Genomic DNA, 21,005 nt, shown 5'->3' with positions numbered 1-21,005 from the left:
TTGTTTCTTTTTGAATATTCCTGTTTATGTTACTGATGCAGCTATAGCGGAAAAACTTTGTGGTTGGGGTGTGAAGCCTGTTTCGCCAATATCAAGAAGATCTTTTGAATTTAATGGTAGAAGGAAATTTGATGGTACCAGGTTTGTTAAAGTTGAATTTACACCCAATGTGCCTAGCCCTCCATATGCAACGGGTTTTGATGGTGTTTCCTATCTTGTCAAACATGATGACCAGGAAAAAGTATGTTTTCTGTGTCTGAAACCAGGTCATGTTTTATCAAATTGTCCTGACTTTAAATGTTTTAGGTGCTCAAAACAAGGTCATGGCAAAAGATCATGTGAAGCAATCTTTTGCAAAAGATGCAGAAGGTATGATTGGCAGTGTGACTGTGTTGTTGCTGAATCGACATTGTTTGATGATGAAATTGTTATTGAAAATTATGAAAAGGTTTCCATTGGTGCAAGTTCTTGTGACTCTGGTGGAAATGGTGATAATTCTGTTAATGGTGATAATCATGATGGAAATGGTGATAAATCTGGTGGAAATGGTGATAATTCTGGTGGAAATGGTGATAATTCTGATGGAAATGGTGATAATTCTGATAAAAATGGTGATAATTCAAATGGAAATGGTGATAATTCTGATATGATTGATGGTAATTCTTATAAGAATGATGGTAATTCAGAAAATAATGTTGGTAATTTTGATAGCAATTCTGGAAAAAGCAATATCAAATCTGATAATATTTTTAATAAAACTTTAGAAAATGTTGTTGCAAATGTAGACGCTAATAGTAACAAAGTCTACCAATGTTTTTAAAAATGATAAACGTTTTGAAATTGAACAAAATGAAATTTGTGATAAAACTATTAATAAAAATGATGTAATTGTTAGTTCTACTGGTAAAAATGTTATTTCTGATCCTAATGAAATTAGTGCCCGTAACGTTGATATGAAATACGTTGGTTCTTCAGAAACCACTGGCCATGAAGCTGGCGGAAAAGCTGATGATTATTATTCTGAAGGTGCCATGGAGGTTGCTGTAAGTGTTGATGAAACGGGTGAGTTATGTGATGGTACAAAACTGCATGATTCTACGACTGGTGTATCTCAAGGGAAGCACTATCGACGAAGAATTATGGTTACTGGTCCGTCAAAGAGTGCTGTTCTTAAATCTGCAAGAAAGAAAGGTAAACCAAAAATTAGCGATGAAAGTTTGAAAAATAGTTACAAATTAGGTGGCAATACGCAATCTTTGACACTCAAATAATGTTTTTAGTGTTATTTATAAAACTATTACTCCTAAACTTTTTAATAATGGTTAAATTAGCAACTTTAAATGTGAACGGCTTAAACAGCATAACAAAATTCAATAAGTTAATCGCTAGTTGTCGTGAGAAAAATTTGGATATAATATGTGTTCAAGAAGCTCATTGGACAGATATTTTCATAGAATCATATGGACACTTGTGGGACGGAGAAATTTTCTATTCCAACTGTTCTGGTGGGTTCAAGGGCTGTGCAATCCTTATTTCAAAACGTTTCGCAAAACATTCAAGTAAAGTTTATAGTGATAATTCAGGTAGAATTATTGAGTGTAATATTTCTCTTGATTCTTTTGATTTTAATATTGTGTGTATTTATGCCCCGAATGACACTCATGAACGTTCCTCATTTTTTGATAGTGTTTCAAACCATTTAGATGGCTCTGTGAACTATGTTGTTTGCGGAGATTTAAATGATGTTTGCTGTTCGTATTCGGACAGGTCGAAAAATATGACGGCATATGGTCGTGTATCAGATTTGTTGCCCAATTTCATTTTGAACAACAATCTATATGACATTTGGAGACGAAAGAACCCAGACAAAAGGGAATTCACTCGTCAGCAAGTATTTAAAGGTGGGCTGAATCAGTCAAGAATAGATTATATACTAGTTACCTCCCATTTATTAAACTATATATCTTATTGTTTTATTAAGTGATCATAGTTTTGTAACAGCTCTGTTTAATTTTAGTCATCCCGATAGGGGGCCTGGTGTTTGGATCTTTAACAATTCTTATTTAAAAGATCTTAAATTCTGTGATAAGATAAAAGATGTTCTAAAGAGAGAATTAGAAACTGATTTATATCTTAATGAGCCACTTTATTGGTGGGATAATTTAAAATTCAAGTTTAAGCAGGTTAGTATTCTCCATGCTCAAAGTGAGCGAAAGAAACTGCAAACTGAATTTTGGAATTTGCAAACTGCTTTGAAATTTCATTATGGCAAGGTGAGCAAGAATCCTCAATACGATTTCAATCCAATTTTTGAGTTAAGAGAATCGCTAAAGAAATATGAAACTTTAAAATGTGATTGAGCAATTTTGAGATCGAAGTCTGATAAAACAGTTGAAAGCGATAAAAATTCAAAATATTTCTTAAATTTAGAAAAGTCAAGGTAGGGGGCACATGTTATCAAAAATCTTAAAACGTCTGACGGTAATTATGTTTCTGATATTGTTGATATATTACATAAATCGGTTAAATCTTATACCAAACTTTATACTAGTGAAGATGTGAATTTGAATGACCAAAATACTTTGTTCAATTTAATTGATAGAAATATTGATGAAAATGAGAAATTTATGTGTGATGACGATTTAACAGTAAATGAACTTCATAATTCCCTCAAAGGTATGAAAAGGGGTAAATCACCTGGTCCCGATGGCATTACTGTTGAATTCTTTTTGCATTTTTGGGATGTTTTATCGCCTGTATATTTTAATGTCATTAAAACTATTCAGGAAAATGGTTCTTTAAGTAAGACGATGCAACGCGGTAATATATCTTTATTTTATAAAAACAGGGGAGATAAATGTGATCTAAAAAATTGGAGGCCAATAAGTCTACTAAATGTAGACTATAAAATTTTTCTCTAGAACGTTAGCTCTACGTTTGAAAAATGTAATAGCATCAGTTGTCTCCCCTGAATAAAGTTGTTGCATACCTGGACGAGACATCGCTCAAAATGTCTCCAATATAAGGGATATTATAAGTTTTGTAGAACTTGAAGATTTGCCCCTTTTCATACTAAGTTTGGATTCCGAGAAAGCTTTTGATAGAGTTTCTCTGCCATATTTATTTAATCTTTTAAGTCGATTTGGATTTGGAGAAAATTTTGTAAATAATATTAAAATTTTATATAATGGTATTAGAAGTTCGATTAAGATTAATGATCATGTTTCATGCCCCTTTTATATTACTCGTTCTGTTAGACAAGGCTGTCCCATTTCAGCGTTATTGTATGTTCTTACAGCAGAACCCCTTAATTTGTTAATTAAGTCAAAACCGGATATTAAAGGCCTGCATATTCCGGGGTGTGATCAGCCGGCTGTAATATTTCAACACGCTGATGACACCACTCTAACAGTAACTGATACTAATTCTATTAAGTCTGCTTTATCGACCGTATCTGTTTATTGCTCTGCATCAGGTGCCAAGATAAATGCCGAAAAGTCTGGAATTCTTTTGACCGGAAGTGCTATTTTAAAAATTGATGATAACATTCCTGTAAAAGTTGTAGACGGAGCTTCCAGATTTTTGGGAATTTATCTTGGCACTGATGCTAGAGAATGTGAACGTTTAAATTGGGATGCAAAGGTTTGCAAAATTCAGAAAGTTTTAAATATGTGGCGCCAAAGGAAACTTAATCTCAGAGGTAAGGTTTTAATTGTAAATATTGTTTGTCTTAGTGTTTTATGGTACCCACTGAGAGTGTTAGATATGCCTGTTTGGGCTTTAGAAAAAATCAAAAAGTCCATCAAATCTTTTATATGGGATGGAAATCCACCATTAATTAGTTTTAAAACATTAATAGGTGATCAATCAGATGGTGGTTTAAACTTAACTGATATCAAATCGAAAGAAACTGCTTTCAGAATTGTTTGGTTGTCCAAATATTTACTTTGATCAACAGATGCGGTATGGAAATATTTAATGACGTATTTTTTAAGCCAATATAGAAGTTTTTTATGTTCTTTTGAGCTACTTTTCATCAAATACTCTGATTTTTATCTGAAGAAGTTACCCCCATTTTATCAAAGTATGCTTAAGGCTTGGAATATTTTTTGTAAGGGAACGAGATCATTAACACACTCTTATTCTAATGTTTTAAATCAGCCAATTTTTGATAACCCGAATATAGTAGATAATGATCGTTCATTATTTTTCCAAAACTTTGTTGACGCGGGCATTGTTAAAATTTCGGATATATGCGTTAAAAATGTTTTTTTACCATCTGATGATATTTTTATGTATATTAGTGATCACGTTCCCAATTCCTCTCAGAAAAGAGTTTTGACCCAATACACGACTATTATTAAATCAATTCCTGTCGAATGTAGTTTTGAAATTTCAAAATGAATAATCTGTGATAAATGAATATTTCTATTTTAAGCTCTTGTATTTTAAACTTTTAGATTTGTAATTTATATGTAACCTGATTTTATAATCCTGTTATAATTGTTTTACATGAATAAAAAAAAAAAAAAAAAGCACTTGGGTATTACAATATGTCAGATATATTCAGGCCACTTCCCTTAGATATCGTCGATGATATAGATCAATTTGCAATCAGTATACAAAATATAGTGATATGTATTTACGAAAAATACCGCTACGAGCAGGATTTGAACCTGCGCGGGAATATCCCATTGGATTTCGAGTCCAACGCCTTAACCACTCGGCCATCGCAGCTGGGACTTTTTCGGTCCAATAAAGCAAGGGCCTCATACTTTTAATATGCGATATATAAAGCGATGAGAAAAACTAGAGCATGTGCAGAAGTGTCTTGTTGAAATTCAACTACAAGTTCAGCACTTGGATATTCCAATATGTCAGATTTATTCAGGCCACTTCCCTTAGATATCGTCGATGATATAGATCAATTTGCAATCAGTATATAAAATATAGTGATATGTATTTACGAAAAATACCGCTGCGAGAAGGATTTGAACCTACGCGGGAATATCCCATTGGATTTCGAGTCCAACGCATTAACCACATTTTCGGTCAAATAAAGCAAGGGCCTCAAACATTTCATATGCGATATATAAAGCGTAGGTTTACAGTAACGGTATTTTATTTCATCAGTAAAACTAAAACATAACAGTAACAAAATATTCGAGTTCAACACCCTCTGTGAAGCTCACAGAATTCCATACTGAAACTTTGTATGGTTAGATCAAATTCTTCTGTAATTAAGTTGTTCCCATCATCATTTGTTCGCCGACTGTCTTCTCCTGATAGATCCGAAATAATACCATTTACACAATCTTGTATTTCATTCCACCTCTTATCACGGAAGGATTGTACCAGACTACGAAAACCTTCAATAACACACTTTCGCAAGATAATTTGGTATCCACCACTAATAAACCTGGTGTCCGTTCTTGATGATATCTTGTTATTTAGCTCTTCTAAATAGGACTCTGGAATTAAGAATTGCATATTAGTAATGGAAATACCTAAAATTTCTTTTATCGAAAACGGTTGGATTGAAAGATAGCCTATCTAAATGTTTGTGGTTGAAAAAAGTCAAGGGCTTACCTATTTTTCTGAGTTGTTGGACAGAAAAGTCGTGGCTTTTCAAAAGAGAGCGAAGTTTGATGGCTGCGGCAAGAGTGTCCATTTGATATTGTTGTTGGAATTGAATGGGCAAGTCTGCAAAAAGATTACAGAATGTCTATTTGAAATTAAATGTTTTCGTTTATATATCACAAACTTAATCTGAACGAACTCAGATTTTATTTCAATAAATAAATCTAATCAAGAGCCTAATCGGATTGTTTGATCGTCAGCCCAATAAAGATACCGCATCGACGGTAAATTTGTTAATCTTTGTAAACTAATCACATTTCCGAAACCATGTTTTCATAACCTTTGAAGCCATTCAGATGGAAGAAAGACGCGAGAACATCAGCCGTAATTAGTTTACAGTGATAAAAAAAATACTTAGATTCTCTCCGAAACGCTCTCAAGAATATCTGTATACAAAGTCATAGAATTCATCATCGGGAAGAAAGTCAAAGATTTATTAAGGAAAAGATAACTACGTTTACAGGTAAAAAAATAAATAATGATTCATTTCAAAAGAGGAACTTCTCTATGGATTTATATATTTACGGTGTTGCGGTTAAAATATCATCACTAAAAACTTAAAATATCCTGTCTACATTCTTTGATCAACAAAATGCAGGCTATTCTTAGAAAAAAACGTCTCGTAGAGGAATGATATTAACAATTATGCTAACTCTGTATAGAGGAATGATATTAACAATTATGCTAACTCTGTATAGAGGAATGATATTAACAATTATGCTACGAACTGGATTCGAACCTTCGTTCGGTTTATCCCATTGGGTTACGGCTTAACCACTGGTCTATCTTGGATCGGTCTATTTCGGCTAAAATTAGCAATGACTCCCAACTCTTTAATCTGAGAAACCAGACTATGAGAAAAACTGGAACACGTGCAGAAGTGTCTTGTTAAAATTCAACTACAAGTTCAGCACTTGGATATTCCAATATGTCAGATTTATTCAGGCCACTTCCCTTAGATATCGTCGATGATATAGATCAATTTGCAATCAGTATACAAAATATAGTGATATGTATTTACGAAAAATACCGCATCGAGCAGGATTTGAACCTGAGCGGGAATATCCCATTGGATTTCGAGTCCAACGCCTTAACCACTCGGCCATCGCAGCTGGGACTTTTTCGGTCAAATAAAGCAAGGGCCTCAAACTTTTCATATGCGATATATAAAGCGATGAGAAAAACTAGAACACGTGCAGAAGTGTCTTGTTGAAATTAAACTACAAGTTCAGCATTTGGATATTCCAATATGTCAGATTTATTCAGGCCACTTCCCTTAGATATCGTCGATGATATAGATCAATTTGCAATCAGTATACAAAATATAGTGATATGTATTTACGAAAAATACCGCTACGAGCAGGATTTGAACCTACGCGGGAATATCCCATTGGATTTCGAGTCCAACGCCTTAACCACCTTTTCGGTCAAATAAAAGCAAGGGCCTCAAACTTTTCATATGCAATATATAAAGCGTAGGTTTACACTAACGGTATTTTATTTCATCAGTAAAACTAAAACATAACAGTAAAACATAACAGTAACAAAATATTCGAGTTCAACACCCCCTGTGAAGCTCACAGAATTCCATACTGAAACTTTGTATGGTTAGATCAAATTCTTTTGTAATTAGGTTGTTCCCATCATCATTTGTTCGCCAGCTGTCTTCTCCTGATAGATCTGAAATGATACCATTTACACAATCTTGTATTTCATTCTACCTCTTATCACGGAAGGATTGTACCAGACTACGAAAACCTTCAATAACACACTTTCGCAAGATAATTTGATATCCACCACTAATAAACCTGGTCTCCGTTCTGAGGATATCTTGTTATTTAGCTCTTCTAAATAGGACTCTGGAATTAAGAACTGCATATTAGTAATGGAAATACCTAAAATTTATTTTATTGAACACGGTTGGATTGAAAGATAACCTATCTAAATGTTTGTGGTTGAAAAAACTCAAGGGCTTACCTATTTTTCTGAGTTGTTAGACCGAAAAGTCGTGGCTTTTCAAAAGAGAGCGAAGTTTGATGGGTGCAGCAAGAGTGTCCATTTGATATTGTTGTTGGAATTGAATGGGCAAGTCTGCAATAAGATTACAGAATGTCTATTTGAAATTAAATGTTTTCGTTTATATATTACAAACTTAATCTGAACGAACTCAGATTTTATCCAAAAAAATAAATCTAATCAAGAGCCTAATCGGTTTGTTTGATCGTCAGCCCAATAAAGATACCGCATCGACGGTAAATTTGTTAATCTTTGTAAACTAATCACTTTTCCGAAACCATGTTTTCATAACCTTTGAAGTCATTCAGATGGAAGAAAGACGCGAGAACATCAGTCGTAATTAGTTTACAGGTGATAAAAAAAAATACTTAGATTCTCTACGAAACGCTCTCAAGAATATCTGTATAGAACGTCATAGAATTTATCATCGGGAAGAAAATTAAAGATTTACTAAGGAAAAGATAACTACGTTTACAGGTAAAAAAATAAATAATGATTCATTTTAAAAAAGGAAATTTTCTATGGATTTGTATATTTACGGTGTTGCGGTTAAAATATCATCACTAAAAACTTAAAACATCCTGCAGTCTACATTCTTTGATCAACAAAATGCAGGCTATTCTTAGAAAAAAACGCCAAGTAGAGGAATGATATTAACAATTATGCTAACTCTGTATAGAAGAATGATATTAACAATTATGCTACGAACCGGATTCGAACCTTCGTTTGGATTATCCCTTTGGGTTACAGCTTAACCACTGGTATATCTTGGCTCGGTTTATTTCGGCTAAAATTAGCAATGACTCCCAACTCTTTAATCTGAGGAACCAGACTATGAGAAAAACTGGAACACGTGCAGAAGTGTCTTGTTGAAATTCAACTACAAGTTCAGCACTTGGATATTCCAATATGTCAGATTTATTCAGGCCACTTCCATTAGATATCGTCGATGGTATAGATCAATTTGCAATCAGTATACAAAATATAGTGATATGTATTTACGAAAAATACCGCTACGAGCAGGATTTGAACCTGCGCGGGAATATCCCATTGGATTTCGAGTCCAACTCCTTAACCACTCGGCCATCGCAGCTGGGACTTTTTCGGTCAAATAAAGCAAGGGCCTCAAACTTTTCATATGCGATATATAAAGCGATAATTTTACAGTAACGGTATTTTATTTCAAACTAAAACATAACAGAAAAACAGTAACAAAATATTCGAGTTTATTAACATTCAACACCCTCTGTGAATATGTACGGTGTTGCAGTTAAAATATTATCATTAAAACTATGAAAAATCCTGTCTGCATTCTTCGTCAGGATCAACAAAATGCAAGCTATTCTTAGAAAAAATCGCCACGTAAAGGAAGGATATCATCAATACTAATCCTATCTTGACTTGAAATTGACGCCGAAAATTTGAGATTTTTATCGTCGATTAAGGTGCGGGCACACGATCGGTCTTGGTGGGTTCAGATGAACTCCGTGCTTCCACGACAGGATTTATTGGCTAATAAGTTTGATAATTATTTCCGACCGACTGAAGATTTTTGTCTCCTCATGTGCCCGTGCCAGTCGTCGAAATTCATGACAAGACTCTAGTCGGAGATATATAAATCTCTCACCACCGTTCGTATGCCAACACTTTTATTCTTTCAAGTGTATTATTATCCTTATTTTTGTGTCAGAAAAACCTAAAGTTCCTCTTTTTAAATTCTAAGAAGTAAAATAAGTTAATAAAATTTGGAAAAACGAAATCGCTGCGAGCAGGATTCGAACCTGCGCGGGAATATCCCATTGGATTTCGAGTCCAACGCCTTAACCACTCGGCCATCACAGCTCGTGCTTTGAATGAGTTTACATTACATAAAATTGTAACTATAAATAGAAACACATGTACGTAACCATGATTGCATTATTTATTTTTTTTTTTGTCTTTCTTGCCTTTGATTTGATGCGTTTTAATATTCAATACCAATGTTGGAATATAATTCAATACGATTCATTGATAGTAAATTTATCTATAAATTCAAACTATTAACTGATTTTATTCCCCAAATCTTTTAGTTACGTTTTTGTTGCTGTTGGCTACGAAAAGAAAAGACTCATTTATCTAGATCACAAACATGGAGTCGGTGTCGACATTGGTAAAGGTTTCTTTGCCAAATTATCTTCGAAATTTACCAATACCGAACTCTATATCAGGCTTTGCAAAGCTTTCTGGTGTGTTATTATTGATTTCATACGCGTGGTTCTCTGTGTGTATTACTTTAGAAAACTTTGCGAGGTTGTATATTCGTAGCCTTGGTTGTCAAAGAATGATAATTGATACACCGATAATTATCATTAAGTCTGTTAATAAAGATAATAGACGACTTAAAATTTAATAAGAAGGACTATGATTAAAATGTGAAGGTTTCTGAGGTGACAGTTAATATAGACTCTCTTCTTCTCTCCCATAAATTTTGACCGAAATTGTTCTGAATTATAAGATAAGTTTGTCCCCTTTTTGCTTTATAACAAATTTCAAAATGAAAGTGCCATGGCAAAGCTCTATATTTTTATCAATGCAAAGTCATTCTAAGATTATCAGTTGACCAAGATATACTACTTTGAAGGTGGTATTATAATAGATCCAAAATATCTGCCTCTTTTCAAGCCTCTGAATCTGACAGATTTTTGACAGTGTTATTGAATGGAGTAGAGTCAGAAAAACTAAGCCCAGTTTTATGGGGATTTTCAACCGCCAAAATCACCTCCTTTATGACTGTAAATTAGTGTTGGGTATCATAGTAACTTTTGTTTTGTTTGTTCATGTGACTTTGTGACACTTGAACTTTTGGCAGCTCACTAGTTTTAAATGGATGACAAGAGATGAGTGTTTTAAAAAAGAAATTGATAGAACGTGACATAAATGGTGGAGAGAAATATGATGGTATGACTGAACTACAAAACTATTCATCTTTCTGGCTGGTCTCATTTAAGTAAAAAGGTTTAGAAACCCTGCACTCTCAGAGGTGAGGAAAAATTCCCTTCAAACAGGGCCTAGTTTTTCTGTCTCTACACCAGCCAATATTTCAAAATAAATGGAATCTTAAAATTTGATTTATGGATGAATACTTTATTCCACTTATTAAGATAGGAAAGACTTCTGAACCCATCTTTTTTGCCCGACGTGGAGGCTTTTTGACTCAAACAGACACACAAGAATCCCACTCATCCTCCATGCCTCCTAGGGAGCCGGGGTGGCTCTGTGAGTTCGACGCTTGCTCGCTAACCTGAAGGTCCAGGGTTCAATCCTGGTATAGGTCGAGATAATACCTTCGGATTTTTCAACCCGGTTTCCCCCTGTCAGTGATGCAGGTACGAGGGGCTGACATGGAAAAAGCATCTAGTCGTTTAGATGGGACAATAAACCGAGTCCCCGTGTGCTACAGGCTGTGCACCTTAAAGATCCCTCAACAGTTGGAAATCGAAAAAGAGCAGGCTAATGCCGCTGTCTTGGCAAAATTTCGCTCATTGCACCCTGCATGGCGTTGCCCATCTTCATTAGCCCACATGGTGCAGAAAAGTAGGACGTAAAACTCCATTCATTTCATTTCATTTCCATGTCTCCTAGCTTTGTACAGGTTTGCTATCTGTTTTACCAGTTGAATCTTATCTTAAGTTTCATGATAATTTTTTTTAGCAAAGCTAAGTAGTAATAGTATTCACTTTTGAAATTTGAACCTTTCATGTTTGTCCAGAAATATCCTCGTTTGAAAGTTGAAATGAGAACTCCCTCAAAAAAAGACATTCCATCATAAGATAGAAATAGAGAGAGAAATTCCAAGTTTGCGGTATTTTTTAAAATCAACCACTGAAAATGTAGAATATGACCCTTTAAATGCCCATCCTGATGTAGTGCCTATTCACTTATGGTTTTATCATCTTTTTATACACCCACATTCAAATGTAGACGCATATTGCCATCGCCCCTGTCCGTCCCTCCTTCCGTTAACATAACTAGATAAGGGCTACAGTTTTTATTTATAAGTTCTAGAAATTACAGCATAAGCAAATTTGGCATGTTAATAGTTTTCTGTTGAAATAGAAAGATTAAACACTTAATGGGTCGTTAAAAAAAGAAAATAATTGAAAAGGAATTTTTAAGGAGAAATAGTAATATTTACTGTAAAAGAGTGAAGTACGGGAATTGAATGATGTACTAGTAATTTTAAACCAATTTTACTCTAACTAAAATGAAATCCTTTAATGTGGTTTGCTCATATTTATTCAATAGTGATCTCATTTATAATTGGAAAAAATTCAATTCCATTTTGTTTTACCAAATACAGGAATGAAGCTCTGCCAGTGACCAGTGTTTGTAACTGCTGCCATCTGTTGCTTTATTTTGCAGGCTCTGATTGGTTGTCTTTAGTACCATTTGTTGGTACTGTATCATTATTGGTTTATGTCACTTTACAAGCTTTTAGACAAAAGTCACCAAAACCATCACCATTGGTAAATCTTAAAGTACAAAAAGAAAGCTCTAAAGTAGTAAATATGGTAGATATAGAGGATTTAGGTGATAAAGTTTGCTACTGTAGATGTTGGAGATCAAAAAAGGTCATTTCTTATATTTTATTTAAAACCTCAATTATAAGTTGTGGAATTTTATAGTTTATAAGATACTTGGAAATAAAGAAAATGTAAAAGAATCATCAAGGGAAATTTTTGATAAGCAATCATATATTGATATTGCATTTTATATTTAATTGAAAAATACACTTATCTCCCTTGAACCCATTTTGTTTTTCAGTTTCCTTTATGTGATGGCAGCCATACCAAACATAACGAAGAGACTGGTGATAATGTTGGACCATTAGTATTAAAACGCAAAGCATAAGCTCAAAATTAAACTCTTTATCCAGTTATAGTCAATTTTAAGTTTGAGTGGAATTGAAAAATAAAGATATCAGTATATAATATCCATTAGCATTCCTTAATCAGTCTACATTGCTCTTGCACAGTTAATTTCTTGGAAACAGTTGTAATCAGACATTTTCTATATTTTTCTTCAGTTTTGAGATTCTCTCATGAATACCAAACGTCAAGCAGATGTAATTTGATATGCATTTATGAATGGTTTATTCTGCATTTTAGTTTCCACATTGATTTAAGTAAATTGGATGTTAGAAAACTTTAAATTGGGATACTAATAAAGTGATACTTTTATGAAACTAGACTCTCCTCAAAAGTAAGATACTGCAACTTTAAAGCAATTTGTGTGGCTCTTCTCCCTTTTTCTCAATTACAGAACAGGGTTTCTCATCAGTTTTCCAGTCAAAGTGACTCATATTGCAAATTTATCTTGATTAGCTTAGCCAAACCTAAAATTTGGTGTGATAAATTGATTATCAAATGGCTCTAAGTAACAGTTTGCTTTTCATTAAAACAGAGCCGTCATGTTCTTTGTCGCCCTCAAAAACATCAATAAGGTGACCAATGCCTATGTCATATCTGTCATAACTGTCTTTTATTTTTTGTATTCTGGAGCCTATTGATAATATGAGATCTGCTGTAATATTTTTCAGAATATTATGAAAGTTTCAAAATTTCTATGGTAAATTTCTTTAGTTCACTCGTACAAATAAGAATATCATTTTGTGATTATGATTTTGTGTTTTGCATTGATTAAATTTGATTGTCATTGCATATTCTCCAAAATTACCTTTTTAAGTAATGAAAAACAGAAGCTTATTTCTTTTCTTTTATGATGTTTAAGATCTTATTATATTACAAAAAGTATATTTTTAAGTTTGATTTAAGTTAAAAATTGTTATTTATGAAGTCTATGCATCACAATACTATTATGATTAAATGGGTTGTTTCACAAATACGGTTTTGTATGTGGTGTTATGCTTTTGTTATGACCTTTTCTAATAAAAATGTATAACATTTACTTGTTACTGAAGATTTTTTGTTAACAACAGGCTGTTGCAAACATGCCATAGGGCTCGCTCGCTAACCTGAGGGTTCAGGGTTCAATCCCGGCATAGGTCTAGATGATACTTTCAGATTTTCAACCCGGTTTCCCAGTCAGTGATGCAGGTAAGAGGGGCTGACATGGAAAAAGCATCTAGTCGTTCAGGTGGGACAATAAACTAAGGCCTCGTGTGCTACAGACTGTGCATGTTAATCGAAAAGGAGCAGGCTAATGCAAAATTTCTCTAATTGCACTCTGCATGGCGTTGCCCGTCTTTATTAGCCAACATAGTGCAGAAAAGTAGGACGTAAAACTCCATTAATTTCATTTCATTTTTGCAAACATGCCATAAACTGCAATAAACGTCACAAATGAAAGTGAAAAAATAATGATACCCACGTTCATACCCATAGTCAACGGTACTTCAAATGCTCTTGTATAATGAAACATAGCCAAGGAGTTGTAATTAATTACCCCCGTTTCACTTTACTCAATTACTAAATGCTCATAAGGGATGCTGCTTGAAGCAGGTTGCTGTGTAGGATTTTCTACGAAACTTAATGCCTGTTTGGCGGAACGGTTTTGAAATAATACAAAGTGTTGTAGGCTTAAATTTCCTGCTGTGTGATCCTATAGCCTTTTTCTGCCAACCGCTCGTCGTAGTAGCAGGATAATTTAAGATCAGTCTTTGCATTCCTCACTTCAAGTTGGTTGTACTATGCTGAATAGTAATGCTGAATTTCTGTGGTCGATCTTCACGAAAATTAACCTGTCTCGGTGCAATCACATAACACAATAATAATATCCAAAACAATCCATCAAAAATTGTCAGCTGTAAGTGAAAACGAAGCGGCCTATTAAATGGCATCTTTAGATTGTGTGTTTGAGCAAATGAGTGATATTTTATCAATATGGCCATCTTTTAAACCTGAAGGTTGATGTGATTTGAAGAAAATTTAAATGATGTATACAGTGTATTGTTTGAGTGTTATAAACCAGCCTACAACCTGTTAAACTGCACTCGTTATATTAATGACTAAAATAACCTGTTTAATAATTTTAACAGGAAGTAGGTTTATTCATTTGCCCTCAAGGTGAAATTTATAAATTAATGTTAATTGAGGGACTGTTTATTTTTCAAATGCACTTAAAAGGGAAACCTTATTATATTGAAAATGCAAGTACTGTTGTACATTGTACGATTGACATTATTGTCCAGTTAACAATATATTGTAATGTACTTGATATTACATTGTACAGTTGTAATATTGTATATTATAATATTTTACTTGATACCATATTGTACAGCTGATATTATATTGTAATTATACTTGATATCTATATATTTATATATTGTATTGCACTTGATTCTATATTGAACAGTTGATTATATTATAATTGCTATGTTGTACAATAAATGATATTATACTGCAAGTTATTTGATTTGGTTACACAACCATTTCACTAAACAAGGCTTTTGCTTCCCTCTCTATTTGGTTTATGGTATAGTGAACACTTAAATGGTTAAAAAAGTGAAGCAATGAAAAAAATTTCATTTATCCACTCTCGGCCCCCTAAGTTTTTACAGAACATTTTCTATAAACCCTTTCCACCTCTCTATTTCAGGATAAAGTGGTTGTGTCTTTCTGATGTCGCGTCATAAAATTAAATTTCGAATAAAACTGATACTGACTCGTGGAGCAACTAACGCCTATAACAGTGTAATAGTTTGCAATCAGTAGCATTAAAGACTGAAATTTTCCGTTCTACAGTAATTCCTAATAACATATACTTGAATTTAATGTTTGACAAGCACACATTGTTTTTAAAACGAATTGTAAAATTGTATATAACCTCTCTCTAAAAGGCGAGTAGGGCAACACTAGCCTTTTAAATTCACTCCATTTCATAACATTATTATTTTGTCAGGAATATTTTGAAAATCATACATAAATCAAGTTTATCATCCTTTATCAATGAAATTTCATTCGGGCCTAACCACCATAGGAGTAACTACATTCATTTACTGAATACATCAATATAACAGAGCCAATAGACCAGTGGCTTTTTATTCAGTCTATGTATAACATACCAAGCGGTGTGGAGCTGAAAAACCAGTTAACCGAAACATTTTAACTTTTAAAACATTTTTAAACTGTGAAATTAGATAACGTAACAGAAATAAACAAGGATTCGTTGATGCTGTGACACTACTCGTAGATCATAACTGCAATAGACTGAGTGTGGGAACTAAAACTTGTCTCAGAAATGGTAAGGTTGATTTCCTACTACAATTGTTTTCATCATTTCAATACTGTATACACTTGAATCTTATTTTTACTATCATTCGACGTATGATTGGAATGGATGTTTTGATGACACTGCCTTGAAAAATATTATTTTTTGAAGAAATGTAATCACAGAATAGAGAAGAGTTTATGAATTTCATCTATTGTAAATGTACAGTTGACCATCATTCAATTTTTTATCAAAACTCTGGATATTGCTACAAATTATCTTTGGATATAATATTTAAGGAAAAAACTGATTTAATTAAATATACTTTATAAACTTGTTTTATTATTTAGATCAGACAATTAATAAGATGTTTCAATTTGGTGTCTGTTTCTCATATCAATGACGTGTTTTTGCATCACTTAACCGTCATTTATCAAATTAAATACAGAATTAAACTTGTAACAAGTATGAATATTTCACTCTACCGAGTGGTATATTACATCTCATAATTCACGATGCCCTAAAATTCAAGCATGTGAGAATATATGTAGAACAATAGGTCAATGCATCATTCATATGCAATATACCTGCATCAAATTTTCTAAAATATGATCAAAGCAATAAGGATTTGCACTAGTTTAAGTTTTAGCCTTTGATGAACTTTAAAAGCGTGTTCCTAATATACTGAGTAGATCCTTAAAATAAACGTGACAAGCTCATGTTTCGGTTATTTACTTTTGGTGTACAACTGGAATACTTCAGTTCCCAATTGAAACAGTGTATTCAAACTCCCTTGAGAAAATAGTTAATATGGCGCGTAACTGTCCTAGTTAATTTATCAAATTAACAGCATAGTTCATCACATAATAATCGCTATTGTTGACATTTTAATGCTGATTTGTTTTAAAAATAAACTTGATAGTGTCTGAATCTAAAAAAGAATCTAAATAACGAGGGTACACAAAATTATAAATCATTACAACAAGATTCTGAGCCAACCCTTATTTCGGTGTAGTAGATAGGCCCCTTGCGAAATGTTACTGGACTGCAGAAGCATATCTTACTACCCCTATACAAAATATGAGTGTTCTAGTCCGTCTGTTAAAATAATGATAATAGCTTACTTGAGGCTGTCACGTGTTAGGAAATGCTAGTGAGTTGGCATAAGATTAGAACCATATTCTTAACTTTCAAGGGCATGGTTCTTGGCTGCCTTAACAGCTTAATTTCGATACTTTGTACATAAAATAGGTCATTAGTTGCCAATTAAAGGTCAGTGACTACCTTATTGTGACACGTGATATCGTATAAATAATGGTTTATATGGCTGTTTCTAAATGTTTTTAGTATATTGTTTGAAATTAGATTTTGCAAATCAAATTGAGACAAATGTATGCCAAGTATTTCTTATAGTACTCATAAATCCGAAGCATTTTTTATTTTATATTTGGGAGAATAGCCGTGAGCATGAAACATTTTAAATTTTTGATTCCACAAAAAGTAATTGTTTGATGAAGTCACTAATCGACAAAAAATATGCTTGTATCACATAAGACCCTTCTCGATTACTGACATCAATAAACACTTAATTTTAGTGGAATTGCAGGAACTACAGACGTCTGATTGTAAATTGTAATGGTGCATATTGATGCTATCAGTGTCCCCGATACAGATAACAAAAACAATTTGAGAGAAGCTGTTTATCCCTATAAGATGTTTCAATCACGACCAATCGTTTAAATTTTGGGGTAGGGATAATAGGCTTATATGTTAATGGTTTTAGACGTCATAGAAAGAACAAATCGAAGAGCCGAATCTACAGATTATATTTTATGGATACTTGTACATGTAAAAGGATATTTTGTGTAATCTAATTGTGAAATGCATTTTCTCTTTGACCACGTGTGTCCATTGAAGCGATAATGTTGAAGAAGTTTTAAACTCCATATATCTAAAGCTCTTATGAATTGTGTGACTTGAAACAATAATAAGACGATATTTGAATGATGAATGAGTAATAAACTTGTTTTAGTTGATGTGGTTAAGTATTTCAGATTGATCTTTTCCTTTCCTTCCTGTAGCAAGAGAAAGGTCAAGTCGACGCAAATTAAATGGTCGCTTTAGATGGACTTCTTAAAAGATTGTGTAAGCTATAATGCCTGGACAGAAACAGACAATTTCGTGAGCTACCGATCTTTTGTATATGAAATGGTTATTTAGTTCAATCTAGTTGGGAGGCAACTTGAAGTGTTCTGGGAGAGTGAGCATGTATTGACCCACTAGCGACACACGCTTCAGTATTTACGAATATTTGACACAATTGTTATCTAAATTTAAATGAAGTTAACTATGCATGTTACTTTAATCGTCCCCGTATGTTGAAACTTCAGATTTTGAAATTGATTGCATTATGTCGCAACATAGAACTTCAATATTGAAAAAAATTCTAGAGATAGACGAATGTTCATAGTAACAATTTTTAAGTTGAAAAGATAAGGTTATCTTAATGTTCAAAACATAAATTAATAAAATTATAACTGGGTGTTAAAAATACATACATTAAAATATCAGTTCATGACCTAACTAGTAATAAATATGGTTAGACTGATGAACTTAATCTTGATGACATTATCAAGATCAGTGATGGTGAAATATCATATCATGTCATCTTTATACTTGAACTGACTAATAACTCAATACTATTGACCAGTTGGCATGTTATATCTAATTAAATAGGCTTCGATTCTATATTGGTTTATTAAATAACCTGTATTTAAACCGATTATTCATGTTAACGTATCAGACAATACAATCACATAGCAGTGATCTGTAGGAAGGACTACTTGGGATATTTTTACATTCAGGTCTGTCAGCGGTTTCTGAATTTAGCTTAACGACAACATAAAAATGCCACCAACATAAATGAGAATTAAGGAGAATTTTCAAAATTCAGATATATTATATTTGAATCAAGGTTTCATTGCTAAAATCTCCTATGTCACATGCGCATCATTTTTCTTCTTAACTAATACTTTCAAAGTCTGAAAGTTTTAATACTGTACACTTGGCATGTTTAGTTCAAGACGTGATGACCAACACCCATAGCTAAATTGAATTTTATTAATATTCACTTATTAAAAAACGGTTATTTTCTTTATTTTGATAGTTTTGTCTTGAAGTAATAGTTAGGATTAATATATTTGGGTAATATTTATAGATTTATTTCTCGTGGTATGCTCTATGAACCAATCAAAGCTGTTACCAGACATTTGATTTGAAAGCATGTCAAATAATACTGAAATTGTGTTAGTATCCTGTTCTTCATATTTTGCTTTTTAGTTATTTAACTAATTTCTTGCCTAACTAAACACAGTATAACTAAAATCTGGAAGTGGGGATTATTTACTTTGAACATCATCAAATATGAATGATTTTGATCTAGATGTCTGTAACCTCTTATCTATGTAGATAAAACGACAGTCAGACAGTCTCCTATGCAGTGCAATCTATAATCGTTCTATATCTATTACACGAAACAGTTCAAGGTATTGTAAATGTGAAATTTCAATAAATGCTTCAAACCTTAGGTGTTTAAATATATTTCGCGTGAAAGCGAAGAGAGATTGCTTATCAAAATGGATATTATGTATGACAGAACATGATTTTGAAATTAAACTCTTCAGAATACATCAGGTTCAAACTTTTCCATTATATTTGGGTCAACCTTAATTGAAAATAAGATTATGCTCTGTTATGAAAGGTTTCAGCTGATGACATTTTGAAAGCTTATGGTAAAAAATATTTTTTTGAGAAATAATTATTGGAATATTGTATCAATATCTTGAATATAAGAAATGTCTTTAACTTGTTTTTTTTTATATATATAATAACGTTTCATGTAAAAAAAAAAATTCAGTTTTCACCAGTTTTCAGTGATGCTAAAGCTGGGTTTGTAGCCAGTTAATGTTGGGTTGCTGGTAAATAGAACTGACAAGAAGTATTTTATTTCGATGTATTAATAAATACACCTGTCTGAATCACATCTTATCATTATCGCCATGGTTTATGAACTAGGTTATTGTTCTAATAAATAGAGATAAAGATATTTAAATTTGATAAACATCTTCTGTATTATAGTCATCAGACTTTCACTGACATTCCAGCTAGCAGGAGCCTGCATGGAATAACTCTTCTTAGGTAAATAATTTTTATACGCCCACATGAAATGGGGGGTGTATATTGCCGTCACCTCTTTCCGTCGGTCCGTCCGTCCGTCCACAATTGCTCTTAACCACTCTACAAGGCCCAATTCTTGACTGATTTCGACGAAACTTGATATGGTTGTTTGTTATCACCCAAGGATGAACACTATTGAAAATCAGAAGAATCGAAAGATATTTACTATGAGTTATTGTCCTTGTTCTTGAAAAAGGGTTCAATTTTTAGTTCGTAAACACTCTAGAAGGCACAATTCTTGACCGATTTTGACGAAACTTGGCATGAGTTTTGGTTATCACCGATGGATAAACCGTATTGAAAAACAGAAAAAATGAAAATATTTAGTATGAGTTATTTAGTATGAGTTATTGCCCTTGTTCTTGAAAACGCGTTCAAATTTTAGCTTGTAAACACTCTAGAAGGGACAATTCTTGACGGATTTTAACGAAATTTGTGTTGGTTATCACCTAAGGATGAACCCTATTGAAAATCAGAAGAATCAAAAAAATATTTAGTATGAGTTATTGCCCTTGATGTTGAAAACTCGTTGCTCATAAAAACTCGTAGCTCATAAAAACTCTAGAAGGCACGATTCTTGCTGGATTTCGACAAAACTTGGTTTTATTATTCATTACCGCGCTGAAGATTGAATATTTGTCTTCTAGAGTTTTCACGAGATTGAACACGTTTTCAAGAACTAGGGCAATAACTCATACTCAATATTATTCAGTATCGCCCTAAAGAGTTCAAAAGAAGTGTATGACTGAAGGTTGAATATTTCATACTGGTGATTGTTACTGTACTGCTAAATATTTATGTTCAAAATCAAAGCTGCCAGTGGGCGTATATTACCTTTCCTGGCCAGCTATCTTAATCGTATGCTTAATGCTGTAAGGAATGCTGAATGGGTTAATAGCTTTATG

At 33.0% G+C, this 21,005-nt stretch overlaps 3 protein-coding genes across 3 annotated transcripts in view; 2 read left to right on the top strand and 1 right to left on the bottom strand.

Moving 5' to 3' along the window:
* The window catches only part of LOTGIDRAFT_161979 (hypothetical protein), a gene marked incomplete at both ends in the record, with an annotated part of 7,983 nt that extends 3,499 nt beyond the window's left edge, over positions 1 to 4,484 (top strand). The window contains 3 exons of the mRNA XM_009057851.1: positions 42 to 141; positions 307 to 781; positions 4,461 to 4,484. Coding sequence (XP_009056099.1) covers positions 42 to 141; positions 307 to 781; positions 4,461 to 4,484 — 599 coding nt within the window. The remainder of the gene's footprint in view (positions 1 to 41; positions 142 to 306; positions 782 to 4,460) is intronic.
* A 685-nt stretch (positions 4,485 to 5,169) lies between these two features.
* Positions 5,170 to 6,746, bottom strand: LOTGIDRAFT_161978 (hypothetical protein; the record flags this gene model as incomplete). Its single annotated transcript, XM_009057850.1, has 3 exons — positions 5,170 to 5,471; positions 5,590 to 5,703; positions 6,671 to 6,746. The coding sequence occupies 3 exons, from the start codon at positions 6,744 to 6,746 to the stop codon at positions 5,170 to 5,172; spliced, it is 492 nt and encodes a 163-aa protein (XP_009056098.1).
* Positions 6,747 to 9,777: 3,031 nt separating this feature from the next.
* LOTGIDRAFT_216266 (hypothetical protein) lies at positions 9,778 to 13,601 on the top strand. Its single transcript, XM_009057849.1, has 3 exons — positions 9,778 to 9,881; positions 12,058 to 12,266; positions 12,460 to 13,601. Exons 1-3 carry the CDS (start codon positions 9,785 to 9,787, stop codon positions 12,544 to 12,546), a joined length of 393 nt encoding a protein of 130 aa, XP_009056097.1. The 5' UTR covers positions 9,778 to 9,784; the 3' UTR covers positions 12,547 to 13,601.
* The last annotated feature ends 7,404 nt before the right edge of the window (positions 13,602 to 21,005 follow it).

The sequence above is a fragment of the Lottia gigantea genome (genome assembly GCF_000327385.1).
Source record: "Lottia gigantea unplaced genomic scaffold LOTGIsca_31, whole genome shotgun sequence".
Lineage (NCBI taxonomy): Eukaryota > Metazoa > Mollusca > Gastropoda > Lottiidae > Lottia > Lottia gigantea.
This window is presented reverse-complemented; position numbering and strand designations above follow the sequence as displayed.

Excerpts from the sequence above, each read along its gene's own strand:
- LOTGIDRAFT_216266 (XM_009057849.1), top strand. The coding sequence starts at position 9,785 with ATGGAGTCGGTGTCGACATTGGTAAAGGTTTCTTTGCCAAATTATCTT. Across the intron at positions 9,882-12,057 it reads AGGCTTTGCAAAGCTTTCTG|GCTCTGATTGGTTGTCTTTA; the intron begins GTGTGTTATTAT and ends TTTATTTTGCAG. Across the intron at positions 12,267-12,459 it reads GATGTTGGAGATCAAAAAAG|TTTCCTTTATGTGATGGCAG; the intron begins GTCATTTCTTAT and ends TTTGTTTTTCAG.